Source organism: Petromyzon marinus, chromosome 56, assembly GCF_048934315.1.
Source record: "Petromyzon marinus isolate PM22_M1 ecotype Great Lakes invasive population chromosome 56, UKy_Petmar_22M1.pri1.0, whole genome shotgun sequence".
Lineage (NCBI taxonomy): Eukaryota > Metazoa > Chordata > Hyperoartia > Petromyzontiformes > Petromyzontidae > Petromyzon > Petromyzon marinus.
The window spans coordinates 7,131,299-7,144,470 of record NC_133722.1 but is presented as its reverse complement, the minus strand read 5'-3'; the positions used below and the strand labels follow the sequence as shown (position 1 = coordinate 7,144,470).

Genomic DNA, 13,172 nt, shown 5'->3' with positions numbered 1-13,172 from the left:
GTGCAAATGTGCCCTGCAGAGCCAATCATCAAACCCGTGAAAACGAAGAAGTTCAGCATGGTGGAGCAGGAGCTGCCGCCCACAGTCTACGAAATGGAGTAAGGCTCCGCTTTAAAGACTCAATTTACCGGGTTTCCGCTTCAATCTTTTCATCATTTTCCCTGCCCAATTCCATCCGGATTGTGCTGTTGACGGCGCATCAAGAGGCGAAGTGTGACGCATTTGCACGAATCGATGACATGGGCGCACGGTTGTCTCCCTCGCTGTCGGTTAGCAGTGGAAATTCTTGAGAATGTCATTTCATTGCGCAGAGCCTCACCCGACCAATCCGTTTGGGATCGTTTGCAACGCCCTCCGCGCGTTCGAGGAAACGTGCCCGCGGAAGTGGATATCCACAGACATATACCGCCCCATCTCTCCACGTGGCCTCTGGTTGGCGCAGGACGGTGGCGGTTTTGAAAGTCGAACTGACTTTTTCCTTTCTGAAAATAAAACAGGGGTTAGGATCCATTCTCTTTGGTTCTATTCGGTAAAGTCACGTAGGTAAAAAATTAAAACAACAAAAATCACGACGTTTCGGCCACAACACAAGCGGCCTTCATCAGGTGAAGGGACCAACCTGTCCAGCGGACAGCGTTGGAGTGAAGCTTGTGGCCGAAACGTCGTGATTTTTGTTGTTTAAATTTTTTTAGCTACGTGACTTTACCGAATAGAACCAAAGAGAATGTATCCTTGCGGTCACGAAAGCTTCAAATCTAGAAGGGGTTGGGATGTCCAAATACCAAATTGGAAACATTTAGCAAGGACTCAAAGACGATGCATTTCTTACGTTTATCGGCGCATGTTATTTTGCACGTTCACCATAAGTACCGTGCGTGTTGTTAATGCGAACTTGATTCCTTGCAAAAAGTTTCTACTTGGTGTTTGAACGTCTTAATACAACTCCTGTTTTGCTGCCCGAAAGGGTAAAACCAATGCTTATTTTTTTCATACGTTGATGCTGGCAAAAAGGTCCCCATTTTGAAGTTTTCCCATCCCAGAACTCCCTCGGGAGACGTCTGCGCTCGCCACGGGGAAGCGTAGGCCGTACGCTCGATCGCTCTTCTTAGTGAGTTGCGATCGGACACGAACTCGTCCACTTTACAAAAAAAGTATTTGCGTGTTGAAAATGGTTTTTTATTGTTAATACTCCCTCGGGGGTGGGGGGGGAGATGGTGCGTGGGGAAATGGTGCGGGGGGGATGGTGGGGGGGCGCTCTCGACAGTTGCCTCTTGAGGAGGCCCTTCCACCAGCGGTGGCACGAGCGAGCAGTTGCCTTTATAAGTCGAGCCAATTCTCCTACTTCGTATTGGAAACCGAGCAAAAGGGGGGGGGGGGGTGGCGGGCGCGGGTGTTTTTTCATCTCCTCGGCGAGTTAACGCGAGCCGCTCGTCATCCCTTTTGAGCGTCGGGCTCGTGCGCGGTCACCAGATGGCAGCGGTCTCTCAATAATAAATCTCATATTTCGATTTAAAGCTTTCGTGATTGCAAGGATTCATCTTCTTTGGTTCTTTCGGTAAAGTCACGTAGAATGAGAATAATATTTCATTGAGAATAATATTTTATTCTCATTCTACGTGACTTTACCGAAAGAACCAAAGAAGATAAATCTCATTCTTAGTTCTTTCGGTAAAGTCACGTGGAAGGGAAACAATAAAAAAATATATAAAACAATAAAATTCTCACGACGTTTCGACTGCAACACAAGCAGTCATCATCAGGTGTGAAAACCAGCGTCGTGAGAATTTAATTGTTTTATATATATTTTATTATTTTATTGTTTCCCTTCACCGTGACTTTACCGAAGAATATGAATCACTGCAGTCACGAAAGCTTTAAATAAAATTAAATCTCATGTCGTGTGTGTGTGTGTGTACGCGTCGCCTGACCGTATCATGGATACATATATATTTTTTTTATTGTACCAGGTAAGGCCCCACTCAGCTGCTGCATAGCTGTTTTTCATAAGCGACCTGGCTATCGCAAATGATAGCTCAACGAGGTGGGCTTATCATCGTGTGGAAGTCTATCGCGGCCAAATAGTCTAAATGCGTGACGTTGATTCTAAATGTGGACGGGGAAAAATAACACCCGGAGAAAAATCCACGCTACCACTGGGAGAGAGAGACACGTCAACTTAAAAATATACAGGCGTTGGGGTTCCGGTCTGGATCGAACCCACGACCTCCTGTATACCAGACGAAGTAGTTAACATCTCCTAGCCACCGTGATGATGATGAGAGGGATACGCAAACCCAAATATACAGCAGGCGTCAGGGTCGGGTTCGAACCCACGACCTCCTGTATACCAGGCGAGGTAGCTAACATCTCCTAGCCACGGCGGCAAAAAAACACGTTCGTATTATGAATCACACAGACGGTGGTGACAGATGTAAAAGGGATCACGCTGGCTTTGAAAACCCCCAAACAACTCCACTTAAATGCATGCTTTTCCCCTGCGGCAGCGTGGTGGTGGTGGTGGGTGGGTGGGGGGGGGGTGTAGATTATTGTGTTGGAAATTGTGCCCAGAGGCCACAAAACAATTGCGTGGCTTTCTCGCGAGACGAGACATTTGGGGCTTGTGTCTCTCGCTTAAACTGTTGACAGCTTGGGGGAGAGCCTTGGCTGGTGGGGGGGGGGAGGAAGAAATTCAACGGGACGGCACGTGCGTGCGTGTATATTAATGTCGTTGAAAGCGACATTTTTAATAACATTGAATTTAGCCAAAAAGTCGTGCTTCGCCGCCCGGCAATAATTCGGTTTGGTTCGTGGATCAATAACGCCCTGCTGGGAAATCCAATTTGCAGATAATTTTATTGCGTGTACTTGGAATTGAAAGTTGATGTGTGTGCTTCTGTGTGTGGGCGCGCCCTCCTATATATGGGGAGCTCTAGTGCTGCACTATGACCCGGGTTCGATTCCCGCACACGGCCAACACCAGTGACGATTATCTGAACCGGTCCTGGGCTTCTCCTAGGTCGACACGGCCTCAAATAATGTACCTGGTGCGGTGTGTAAACATCGCCACTGGGGAAACAAAGGTGACCGGGCGTGGTTGCTGGCAACCCACCCCCCCTCGTGTGCCGTGCGGGCCTTCATAGGTGCTCGCTAACAGCACTTGCCCCGACAGTCTGTTAAGGCTATGCGGTGGATCTTTGCCTTCCTTTGTTTTTGTTGATATATAGCTCTACCAATTGATCAATTAAAGAGACCCCGCATTGTTATATGGAAGGTGTGTGACCGGGATTCAGAGTGCGGTTGACAGGTGTATGAAGGGGTGATTGCGCCTCGCTCGTCCCTAGCCCAGTAGATTAATATTGTCAGGGCATCTTTGGGATCATCATGTAGAGCAGGGGTGTCCAACCTACGGCCCGCGGGCCAACTGCGGCCCGTGGTCCAGTTTTTATTGGCCCGCAGCAAATTCTGAAAACATAATTGAACATGGCCCGCACAAGAAGCTTGAGCTCAATTCTGTTGCACTTCTCAGTTTAAACACTAGATGGAGCCAGCCACGGAAAACCGTGCTTCTCCACTGAACAAAATTAAGCAAAGAAAAACTTTTACCGCGAGTCACCAGAAATGGCAGCACCGAAGAAACGCAAAATAGCAAGTGAGTGTAGAAGATTTCAAACACGGTGGGAAAATGAATATTTTTTCAAAGAAATCAACGGAAAGTGTGTCTGTTTGATTTGCAGTGAAGATGTTCCTGTGATGAAAGAGTATAATGTCCGTCGGCACTATGAGACCAAACATCAGAGCTGCACATCCGACACCGGTGCTGAACGAACACAGAAAGTCAAGCAAATGGCGGCTAGCCTGCAAGCTCAACAACTATTTTTTTTCGTGCTAACAAAATGCAGGAAAACGCCACAACAGCAAGCTGTGAAGTCACTAAACTTATTGCCCAGCACGGCAAACCGTTCTCAGACGGTGATTTCATAAAGCAAGCTAGAGGACTGTACCACAGAGAATTTCAAGCTTTCCAATCTGATGTGGATGCTGAATACGGGGGATGTACTCTACCACTCTGGTGTGCGCTGGCTCAGCCGCGGCTCTGTGCTGCAGCGGTTTTATTCGCTGAGATCGGAAATCGACCAGTTTTTGAAAGAGAAGGGCCGACCTCTTCATGAACTGAGTGACCCTCTGTGGCTGGCAGACCTGGCATTTTTAGTTGATCTTACTCATCATCTGAATACACTGAACAAGAACCTACAAGGCAAAGAACAGCTGGTGCCACACTTGTATGCGCACATGAAAGCCTTCTGTGTAAAGCTCCGCCTGTTTGAGACACAACTACGGAGCTTTAATGCTGCACACTTCCCTGCGCTGTCTGAAATCAAGTCTGCTTTTCCAAAGGCCGACCTTTCTGCTAAAAAGGAGAAATATGTGTCTGTGATTGTATCTCTCGTGACAGAATTCAACCAGCGTTTCCAAGATTTTTCTGTCATTGAAAAACAAATCAAGCTGTTCTCGACCCCCTTCCTGGTGGATGCAGAAGAAGTGGAAGAGAGTCTGCAGTTAGAACTGATTGAAATGCAATGTGATGATTCTCTGAAGAGTCAACATCAGCTTCTCTCCCTCCCTGACTTCTATCAGATTTTGGATAATGCCAAGTTTCCTCTGAATGAGACGCCACGCAAAAAGAATGATGAGCCTGTTCGGCTCAACATGCATATGTGAACAAACATTTTCTCTGTTAAATCAGAACAAAAGCAGACTGAGAACCAGAATGACTGATAGCCATCTCTGTGAAGTCCTTCGTGTCTCAACCACCAAACTTTCTCCTGACATGTCAGCCATCCTTCGATCCAAAGGACAGCATCACTGCTCCCACCGAGTGCAATGCTCTTCACATTATAGGTGAGTTAGAAATACACGCAGTATTCACGCGTCAATATGTCACCTCTAGTGTGTGGCCCGGCCTTTTGTTTATTTTTCTGTATTTGGCCCTCACTAAAAAAAAACTTTGGACACCCCTGATGTAGAGAATAAAGTTGAGTTTGCTCACGTTTGTGATTTAGCTTTTTTTTTTTAACTTCCTTGCGGTAAATTTTGTCTTCGCCCTTCTCGCGTCGTTCTCGTGACCCGGGGTCGCTCGAGCGAATTCGACTCTCTCCCCGGTCCCTTTGTAAGTTCTCCGCAGTTCAATTCTCACAGCTGTTTGGCAGCGCCATTGTCTCCCCACCACCACCCCACCCCCCCCCCCCCCCCGCGACTTGGACTCCACTTCCAACGACACAAAGTGTCCCCCGTCCGCTCGTGCCGTGTCCGCATGCGCGAGGTGCGACGTGCGGGCTCGGTTTTTCTAGCCGGCGTTTAATACGTCTTTAAGACGACGAGGCTTCCCGTGCACAGCAAGGGGAACTCTGTGAACCCGCGATGTGTCATGTGCCCTTTGCTTTGCGCGACAAAAAAGCTGTTTTGAAGTCTGCGTCCTGTGCATTGAGGAGAAAGTTGCGATCGCCGAAGCAACGGCGTTTTTTTTTTATTTTACCCCGCGCTGCCACGGTTGGATAAGTCGACCGGCTCGTCGCCCTGTGGGCTTCTCGCCAGTGCCTGTGTTTTTTTCAATGCCAGTCGGTTTAACAACAATTTGTTATTATTCACAATCCCTCCCCCCCCCCTGCCCACCACTTTTTGAAGAATTTTCCACCCGATCTTTTGTCAAGAGCTCGGAAGCTCGGCAGCCCACGCCAACCGATGCGTGAAGTGCGATTGAGTAATCTCCGCGCAGGCAGATGACAACACCTGGTTGGGCTTAACGCGGGAGAGTTTAGAGTTGCGGTTCGAGCAAACGGTTGGGCACACGACCGCCCTGAACGGCAGAAGCTGCGCGAAACAACCGATGCTGCTGCAAAGTGTGTGCACGTCTCTATATAGATATAGATATACGTGTGTATTATTTTGCGCGTGTCCGTTTGGGATTGATTCGCGACGTGAACAGCGGTTCGCGAGCACCGGTCCGTTTCAAAAGAAAGTGCAGTCCTGTGCGTAGTTTAACCGCGCTGGCTGTGGGTGATTCTTTCCTGCAGGTTTTTGGCCGATCTGATGGACAGCCCTGACCTCATCAGGAACATAGCGGTGTGCGGGCACCTGCATCACGGAAAGGTAACACTCCCCCCACCACCACCCACCCCCACCCACCTCCACCCACCATTCCTCACCCTCCACAAACCCCCGGCTCTCCCCACGTTTCGCAAACACGTGTCGTCACTTTATTAACAGTGAAGACGTGTTTGGACACCTGCGTCATGGAAAAATAACACCCCCCTTCCCCCACGACCCCTCCCCCCCCAACCAACACAAACCCTCGGCTAGGGAAATTCAGTAATGCCGCGGATTTACGTCTCTACCCCCTTTTCTTTTTAACGTCCGTTTCGCCAACACGTCGCCGCTTTATTAACACCGCGACCTGATTTTTGCCCTCGCCTCAACCCGCCCCACCCTTCCCCCAACACTCAACGTCGCCGAAAACGTCATCGTCCGTCCTCTGTCTTCATCCGTCGGGACGTTAACTGCGGTTAAGTCGCGAGGCCGCGGCCGGCGCCGCCGCCGTTGCCTTGCGGCGTTACTGACCGACGTTGCAAAGGGCAGTGAGATTATCACGATGCGTCAGTTGCATTGGGAGAACAGTGAAGTTGGCTTGGGCAGGACGTAAAGGTTTTATTTTTGGGTTCGATCGCGTGAGTATAAATGTGTCGTTAATCCGCCACCACCAGACGCAGCCAACCGGTAAGATTCGTCACGTAAAGAAGACGTGCCAATTAGTTTCCAGTTCAGCCCACCAGTTGGCTGTGTGTTGGAGAGTAAATCCACAACATTTACAATTTGAGTACTGTGATATTTCGCCGGTAATTACATTCCGCATCATCGGGCGACTTTGCCAGAATTGTTATGGATTTACTCTCCAACGCACCGGTGTGCTGAAGTAAATTTTGTTTACATGACAAACCCTTATTCTGGTTGGCAGTGTCGGGTAGTGGCGGGTGAATGACACATTTATACTTAGGCGACCTAACCCCCTCAAAAAAAACCTTGATTATGAATATTATTGGTCGCGAAAGCCATCTACGGGTCAAATTGGGCAGGACACTTTTTACGAGTAGGCATGGACGGTGGACTATGGTCGAGGATAATTCAAGTGCCATGACAAACCCTTATTCTGGTTGGCAGTGTCGGGTAGTGGCGGGTGAATGACACATTTATACTTAGGCGACCTAACCCCCCCAAAAAAAACCTTGATTATGAATATTATTGGTCGCGAAAGCCATCTACGGGTCAAATTAGGCAGGACACTTTTTACGAGTAGGCGTGGACGGTGGACGATGGTCGAGGATAATAACGAGTGGCAGCCAAGGCATGGAACGTGTCCTGAGAGGAGGTGCAACTTTGTCAAGATGGAGCGGTGAAATGGGCCCACTTTGCAGGTGCTCCGTGGATTAACTGACATGGCAGGATCGCGAGAGATGGCGGGCAGCTTGAGAGGGGGGGGCCCTTCATCCAGCAGTGGATTGACGACGATCATAATGATGACACATGCATGAGCTGCTTATGAGATGGTCTGCTTATGATGCCCCTGGATTGTGATTAGATTTACATGGTGTGACGTTCGTGAGGAGCTGTTAAGGGCAGCAGTGAGTTTGTTGAGCTGTGTCTTTTTACACGCTTTCATTTAACTCCCTTTGTCGTTATTGTCGTTGTTGTATCCTCAAATCTTGTAACTCAATTTTAACCCACTTCCCAATGTGGTATCGACTGCAAACTTGGTATACTTATGTCATACTGATGACAATACTATATTCTATCATAAAAAAATATATATTTTTAAACATTATTTTTTATATGTTATGTTTCGGCTTGGGTCTAATTGACCACGGTCAACTGACGTTGGCTGTAATTGGCCACGGTCCCCTTACGTTGTGGCAAGCTTCGGGGCCACTTCCTGGAGTCGTGGAGTTCTTCCATTACCAGTACGGTACATTTCATGAAAGCGTGTTTAAAAAAAAAAATAATTCCCGGCATCCTTCATTGACTGTCGTGTTGTTACGCAGCGGTCAATATTTTATTCTGCCCACGTTGGGCAATGTCGTTCGAGCCGCCAGATTACCAACGGGGTCTGGCACTCGCCTCGGCCCGCGACATCTCTTGTAACGTTCGGCCCGTTGCGTTTCAGCAGGATTTACAAGTAAAATTAATCGCTTTGAACATTGTAACATTTTTCCACTCGTGTTGTTGCCCGTGGTTTTTGTTCGTCAATTGCTTAGCACGGTGGATGGAATTCATCAAGCCGTACCTGCCTGCCTCATATAAGAGCAATAATTAACATTTGCAGGGCGCGTTTCATCCGTAGATCCCAACAGCCTCAGGGCAGGAATTCGCCGGGCATAGAAATTAGTTTTGTCGGCTCGCGGAACATTCTGTTGACCTGTGCGGAGCGCGCGTCACAACCTTCTCTGTCAATTGCAGACTTCGTTCGTGGACTGCTTGATCGAGCAAACGCATCCTGAAATCCGCAAGAGAGATGACAAGGATGTGAGCGCCTCGATATTTGCCTTCCTCCCCCCCCCCCCCCCCGCATTAGAACGCTTGAGCCCAGCATCCTCGTGTGGCTACAAAAGTCGGAGGTTTATCTTCTTTGGTTCTTTCGGTAAAGTCACGTAGAATGAGAATAAAATAATAAATTGATAAAATAAAATAACACAATAATATTCTCACGACGTTTCGGCCACAACACAAGCGGCCTTCATCATTATTCTCATTCTACGTGACTTTACCGAAAGAACCAAAGAAGATGAATCCTTGCAGTCACGAAAGCTTTAAATCGAAAAGTCGGAGGTTTAGTCGGGGGTGGGGTGGAGGGGTGCTGGCGGTGGTGGGGTGGGGGAAGGGTGAGTTGGGGTGGGGGGGGGCGGCAGTTTGTTCCAGGCCTCAAGTCCGAAGGGGGCCTCAGAAAGGGCCAAGGGGACTTCAGAAGAGGACACATTTGGCATATTGCCCTGGGCCTCCACAAACATTTTGATGGCCCTACGCAAACACCCTGGTCCCTGAAGGCGGCCATAACAACCTGGGGGCAGCGTAGGGCGATCGTTTGCCACGAGTTGTCACTTCCAATGGCCGTCACGCATTTTTTGTTACTCTTAAAAGATTTCGGTTTCCCGTATGTGGGCAGATCTGGTTTGTTGCCGCTCCTGGCGAGCAACTGGGATGGACGCTTTCTGGTCCAGGGGTCCGGCCACCCGCGGCTCCGGAACCGCATGCGGCTCTGTGAGGGAGCGGCTTTGCCACCGTTGTTCATGAAGGAGACCACCGTCTCTCGTATTCACCACAGTGCAATGCAGCTCTTGAAATGTTGAGGTTTTTTTTTTTTTTACGAATTCCCCCGAAAAATTTCCCTCATTACTTCTGTTGCCGACCCATGTTTTGCGTCGGATCGCGGAGGTCACATGACTGCCCCACAGGTTGCAGTGAGCCGACCGATAAAATTTTTGATCGTCAAACTAAGTCTTCAACGAACTTTTTCATTGATCAGACAGAACTAGGTCACGCTGTGACGTTGCCCTACCAAATTCTCCCCGTGGTTTCTCCGAGTGATTGTGTTTGCCGGAGATGTGCTGTGGGCCATTAAGTAGATCACCAAGTTGACTCCCACAGAGTTTGGCGGTGCGCATGCACATGGAAATTCTGTATTCGCTCTCACCTGTGTCGGGTCTCTTTAAGATAACCCAGCTGGAGTGTTGTAGGTGGCTGATTGTCTCGCCCCGGTCACCTATGATTGCGCCGAAATATCTAGCGCGTTATATTTCCTTTGGCGTGTAATTTGGCTCATTTCCAGCTCTTTTGAGAATGACGCGATTGGTCTTGCCGTCGTGAGACGGGCATTACTGCCATACGCAGAGCGGGCGATGAAGCGTGCCACCCCCCACCCCCCCCCCCAACTGTATGGACTGGAGGTCACTTGAAGTGAGGCGAGCCGTAGCTCTGTGATATCCTCTTCCGTGGGCTCTTCTTCTACACTAACGCAAAGGGTCGCCACTGGTCTCGTAGAGAGGTGAATTGATTCTCCGTCTCGGCGCGTGCGAAGCCGATCGCACAATCGGGATGAACGTTTGGTCGCTAAACAAATGTCCGCAAAAGAACAACAGCACTCTGCTGGAGTCGTGGCATTCGAGGCACGTGGGTGGAGTTTGCTTTCGACCGTATGTGTTGTTAATAGTAAAAAAAAAAAATCTTAAAAACGTTAGGCGTATATATGTTTTTTTTTTTACGTCGGCCAGTATCATCACGCCGCCTAGCAATTTGTGCGTTCTTTAGACGCAGTTGACGTGGCTATTTGTGCCGCGTCAAACTGCAGTCCTTTAATCGATGCTGACTTTATTTGTATTGACGCGTCTGTGTGTCGTTGTGTCGTTTGTGTGTGCAGCTGCGGTACACAGACACGCTGTTCACGGAGCAAGAGGTAACGAGCGTGCACGCCCGATTGTCTTTTCACAACGACCGACAGACGCCCCGCGGAGATTTTCACCACCCAGAGCTTTGGTTCATACCTTGTGGTCTCCCCCTCCCAGCATTTCGACTAGCACGGTTGACTACGTAGGGTGCAAAAGAAGTTCAACATTAACCCCGCACCTCCGATTAGCACGGTTGTATCCGTACGGTGCGAAAGAAGTTCAGCATATGTGCGTACGTTTCAATCACATATATCTGATTGATTACGCTTGTTAACGCAGGAAATCTTCGTTGAGGCTCTCAAACCTTTTAATTTAACTCGAGAGGTTCCTGCCAGGGTTTAGCAGTAGGTGTTGGCGATTACTAAGTTTTTATTTTACCAGGTAAGGCCCACTGAGCTATGAAGCTCTTTCTCCGAAGCAGCCTGGCTATCACAAATGATAGCTCAACGAAGTGGGCTTATCATCATGTGGAAATTTATAGCAGCAGCTAAATACTCTAAACGCATGATATTGATTTTAAACGTGGAAGGAAATGACGGAGGACCCAGAGAGAAAATCCACGCGACCACGGGGAGAGAGAGAGAGAGAGAGACACGCGAACTAAAAATATACAGCAGGTGGCAGGGTCGGAATCGAACCGACGACCTCCCGTATACCAGGCGAGGTAATTAACATCTTGCCACCGTGGCGCCCCCGTGACAAGCGGCGGGGACTTGGCCACCCCCGTGCCGTGACGTCACCACCCCACGCGATTGTCACGAATCAGGAAGCGTGACGATCGATTTTGAACGGGCCAATTAGGTGCTTTGGTCCTCGCCCGTAATTTCTTCACAGTTCGTTACATTTGTGTCGGGCGGTCTGGGACACGGCCTAGAAAGACGACGAGAGATGTTTCGCCTTCGGGTTTGCGTCTTGCTATCATCCGTCCTTGTGGTCCTATTTCTATGGGACCCTTTTGCCAGGATAAAAAAAAAATAAGAATAGGCTTTGCCCCTTTCTGGCAATAAAACTTGTTTTAAAATGTTCACACACCAAACAGACGTCAGGCGTGCATTAAACACACGTGCTTGTGGCGAAACGTGTGAGCGGAAATGCTCTCTGATAATATTGCGCGTTGCCTTTGAAACTGATTAGTTTAAGCCAGAGCTACAGCCTTCTGTATGGCCTAGTCTGCACCAGTGTCAGACCAGAGAACAAAGGCGAAAGGTGATCCTCATGGCCGATGTTGACGACGACGACGCCGGCGGCGATTTTGCTGCCAAAGTCTTGTGCCGTGGTGCAACGCGTTGGCGTAGACATTTGAAGTGTTTCGCGTGGCCGTGTCGCTCTCTGCCCAGAGAGGGGTGAGCATCAAGAGCACTCCGGTGACCATGGTGCTGCCCGACTCGAAGGGGAAATCCTTCCTCTTCAACATCATGGACACGCCGGGTGAGCGATGCGGTCGCCGCCGCCTGCGGTTGCCCGCGTTGTCGCGGTTCGCGAAACTCTGCGGTGCGCGGTACAAATGGGAATGGGTTTTTTTTTTTCAATTTCCGCGTGTGGTGCGGTTGTTGTTTTGTGTGTTTCCGGTTTTGTTTTTTCTACGGGACCGTTTTTTGGCGGAAGGGCAGTTTGCTCGTGAAAATGATGGGAAATGTATCGGCTTTAGCCTGTCCGGCAACAATTACAGGTGTTAGGATGTTCAAATATTTGCTGAACCCGAACTATTAATACCTTGATATTTGCATGACCTTTATGCTGTTTGCTTTTTTTGGCGTTCTCTCGTCTAACACTGGTGGTGAGACAAGGCCATGAAGGAGGCCGTCTCTGGTGCAGGCCGATCAGTTTCAAAGTCAAATGCGTACATTATGAAAGCACGTTTGTTTACACGTTTTACCACAAGCATGTGCGGTAAATGCAGACTTGATGCCTTGCAAAAGGTGTTGTCTATTTGGTGTTTGAACATCTTCACGCTCAGAACAACGAGCGGAGCGCCGGGTGGCTAAAGCACAGCAGGTTGGCACAGTAGGGGGCACAGGTGGTGCATCAGCCAGTCATCTCAGTCAGTCGACCCGTGGCACCTGGGTCTGCTGCCCGTGACCTCCTGCCAGCGGGCGTTCGACACTTCACGTGGCCTCAACGTCCACATAGCCTGGCACAAGCGTCGTGGTGACGTCACCGCCACTAAGTGGCGAATTTGCGGTTGTTGTGTGGGATTTGAATATGACAATGGCATTTTCTCCCTTCAGGTCACGTCAATTTCTCCGACGAAGCCACGGCCTCCTTCAGGCTGTGCGACGGCGTTGTGCTCTTCATTGACGCAGCAGAGGGGGTGAGGTTTACATATTTTTGTTACGCACCCTGTATTCTATTGCGTGCTTATTCACTCGCCTTCATGAAGCAACGTTAGCCATTAAACAGTACTTGACAACGTGAACAAACAAAAAAAGGCATGCTCGCAAACGGTCATAAGGCGGGGCGACTCCCATCATGCCTTGCGTGCCATTGTCCACGTGACCACCAAATGGCACGTGCAACGCTCTGCTTCGTCTGCTTTCGTCAATGCCGATTTGTTTTTTAGGCCTGCACGCATTTTCCTGTTGCGATAACGTTTTTCTCTCATCAGTTTAACATAAAGCATAGGCTTTCCCGACCAATATTATCCATGATAGAGGGGTTTTTTTGGGGGGTTAGATCGCGCAGATA

The 13,172-nt window shown here is 49.2% G+C and overlaps 1 protein-coding gene across 1 annotated transcript in view; it reads left to right on the top strand.

Annotated features, from left to right (window-relative positions):
* The window catches only part of EFTUD2 (elongation factor Tu GTP binding domain containing 2), a 43,728-nt gene that overhangs the window by 7,407 nt on the left and 23,149 nt on the right, over nucleotides 1-13,172 (top strand). The window contains exons 4-9 of the mRNA XM_032975640.2: nucleotides 20-98; nucleotides 6,072-6,147; nucleotides 8,506-8,571; nucleotides 10,460-10,495; nucleotides 11,825-11,915; nucleotides 12,716-12,798. Coding sequence (XP_032831531.1) covers nucleotides 20-98; nucleotides 6,072-6,147; nucleotides 8,506-8,571; nucleotides 10,460-10,495; nucleotides 11,825-11,915; nucleotides 12,716-12,798 — 431 coding nt within the window. The remainder of the gene's footprint in view (nucleotides 1-19; nucleotides 99-6,071; nucleotides 6,148-8,505; nucleotides 8,572-10,459; nucleotides 10,496-11,824; nucleotides 11,916-12,715; nucleotides 12,799-13,172) is intronic.